Here is a 2,454-nt window from a genome sequence, read left to right as displayed (position 1 = left end):
CGGAGGGAAGCTGCCGTATTACCGAAGATATCTTTTGAAAGTTGACTCTGTTAAAATCAATCTTCTCTTCATTGGCAAGGAATATCCTAAAGCTCCAAACTTTATGCGCTGGGCACTTGATTATAATGGAACTAACCTTCTGGGGCTCCCTGCTCTGCCTCCAGGATTTAAATCAGGAGACAGGAAAGTCTGGATGCGTCTTTTCCAGAATGTTGCTGGGTTTTATTTGCATCCGGTTGGATTGGAGGTGCAAGTGGATGTCAGCAGCTTGAATGTTTCTGAGTGGGAAGTGGTGAATGTGTTCTATAATGGACAGTACTTTAGGGACATGGAAGAGCTTGAAAGAGAATTCAACAAGGGGAGAGTTAGAGTGTCCAAAGTAAAGAAAACTCCTCATAATGGGGGGTACTCATCACTGAAACCAAGGGTCCCACACAAGTTGCTAGGCCCTTTGCAATATGAACCCCGTGGTCCACGGTACTGCATCAGGGACAACCAGGTCACCTTCATGTCTTGGAGTTTTGCCTTTGGAATGGAAGCCAACAGAGGACCACGTATCTTCGACGTTAGGTTTCAGGGTGAGAGGATAGTCTATGAGTTAAGTGTACAAGATGCATCTGCCATCTACGGGTCCAACAGTCCAGCAACAATGGTTACCAGGTTAATGGACCTAGGTTTGGGCTTTGGGAAGAGTGCTGTCACCCTTACCCGGGGTGTTGATTGTCCTTACGTAGCAACCTATTTGGATGGGCACTATTTACTTGATTCCGCAAAACCTATCACCCGCAAAAACTCTCTCTGCATCTTTGAACAAAATGCTGAGATTCCAGCACGACGCCATTATGAGGACCACGTAATCTCTGAATTTTATGGAGCATTAGCTGATTCAGTTCTAGTCTTCAGGTCCATCTCTGTAATGGGTAACTATGACTACGTCTGGGATTTTGTGTTTCATCAAAATGGAGCTGTTGGCGTCAGGGTGTATGCCACTGGGTACATCCAGACTTCTTTCTTCTTTGGCAATGCTGCAGATTTTGGGAACAGAGTTGAAGATCTGACACTGGGAGCAATTCATACTCACAGTATTCATTACAAAGTGGACCTGGACATCGGTGGTACGTATGCATGGCTACACCTACTTAATGAAGCTTACAGCTGTATTTTCTGGTTTTTAATGTGTGTCCCTAAATCTGTTAGGGGATTCCCACATCCACAATTGTTGAGTGCCTAATTAATGTTACTATTTATTATTAGAATGAGAAGGATTTTTTGTGTCATGGGAGGTGGCATTTATTTATTTATTGGATTTTTACCCTACCCTCCCAGCCAAAGGCCGGCTCAGGGCGGCATGGTTCCTGTAGCAATTTTCATCAAACCATGTAGAGTCTTCTTCATTTGTTACTGTATGTTTGCCCTGCTAAAATCAAGTGCCACCACTGGGATGCATTGAGGGCTCGGTGACATGGTGGGCGGTATGCGAGTGGGTTCCCCTTTCAGGCTTGGAGCCTCCCTGAGGAAACAGGGTCCGGGGGCTCCTGAGGGAATGGGCCACTTTTCTTGAGCCACGTGGGTCCCAACCGATAGACTATGCGTGAGCAGCCTGTGTGGTTTATAAATTAATGTTCTGCTTGTGACTTTTATGCCATTGTGGTTTCTGCGGGAGCAGAACTCTGTGCTTATTCTTTTACAGACAAAGTACATTTAACCAGCTTTTCCTTGAGGATAAGCTGGTTAAGTGTGGGCTGGATGGTGCAACCGTTGGATGGATTCATGGTTGGTTGAAAAATCGTACCCAACGAGTGCTCGTCAATGGCTCTGCGTCTACATGGAGGGAAGTCTCAAGTGGAGTGCCACAGGGCTCGGTCCTGGGCCCGGTGTTGTTCAATGTTTTTATAAATGACCTGGAGGAAGACATAGGGGGGATGCTTATCAAATTTGCAGATAACACAAAATTGGGTGGGATTGCTAATTCTGAAGAAGAAGAAGTTAGCAATCCCACCCAGCTTCGTGTCATCTGCAGATTTGATAAGCATCCCCTCTACGTCTAATTCTGAAGAAGACAGAGTCACATGATCTTATGATATGGCTCTACGTCTACGTGGAGGGAAGTCTCGAGTGGAGTGCCGCAGGGCTCAGTCCTGGGCCTGATGTTATTCAATGTTTTGATAAATGACCTAGAGGGGAAGATCAGGGGTCATTTCGTAGAAAAAGAGGTGCAGGAGCTCATTAGCATAACTCATTAACATAAATTATTTGCATATGTCACACACCCCTGACATCACCGGAAGTATGTCAGAAGGGAACACCCACCGCTCAGGCTCCACTGGACTATTTTGGATTGCTAGCTATTGGGGCGTACAGATCTCTCCTCACAGAAGAAGGAGAGTTTGTTTTTGGGTTTTTTGTAAATCTTTTTATTTCGTTTTTTTACAGTATCATTACATCGTTTAACAC

At 45.2% G+C, this 2,454-nt stretch overlaps 1 protein-coding gene across 1 annotated transcript; it reads left to right on the top strand.

The window, feature by feature from the left end:
• Window positions 1–79: 79 nt before the first annotated feature.
• On the top strand, window positions 80–1,115 carry LOC107125068 (primary amine oxidase, lung isozyme-like; the record flags this gene model as incomplete). The annotated part of the gene is made up of 1 exon (XM_015428535.1): window positions 80–1,115. A coding segment is annotated over one exon (1,036 nt), but the record flags the coding sequence as incomplete, so codon positions are not given.
• Window positions 1,116–2,454: the final 1,339 nt, after the last annotated feature.

The sequence above is a fragment of the Gekko japonicus genome, unplaced genomic scaffold (assembly GCF_001447785.1).
Source record: "Gekko japonicus isolate JY-2015 unplaced genomic scaffold, Gekko_japonicus_V1.1 scaffold14655, whole genome shotgun sequence".
Lineage (NCBI taxonomy): Eukaryota > Metazoa > Chordata > Lepidosauria > Squamata > Gekkonidae > Gekko > Gekko japonicus.
This window is presented reverse-complemented; position numbering and strand designations above follow the sequence as displayed.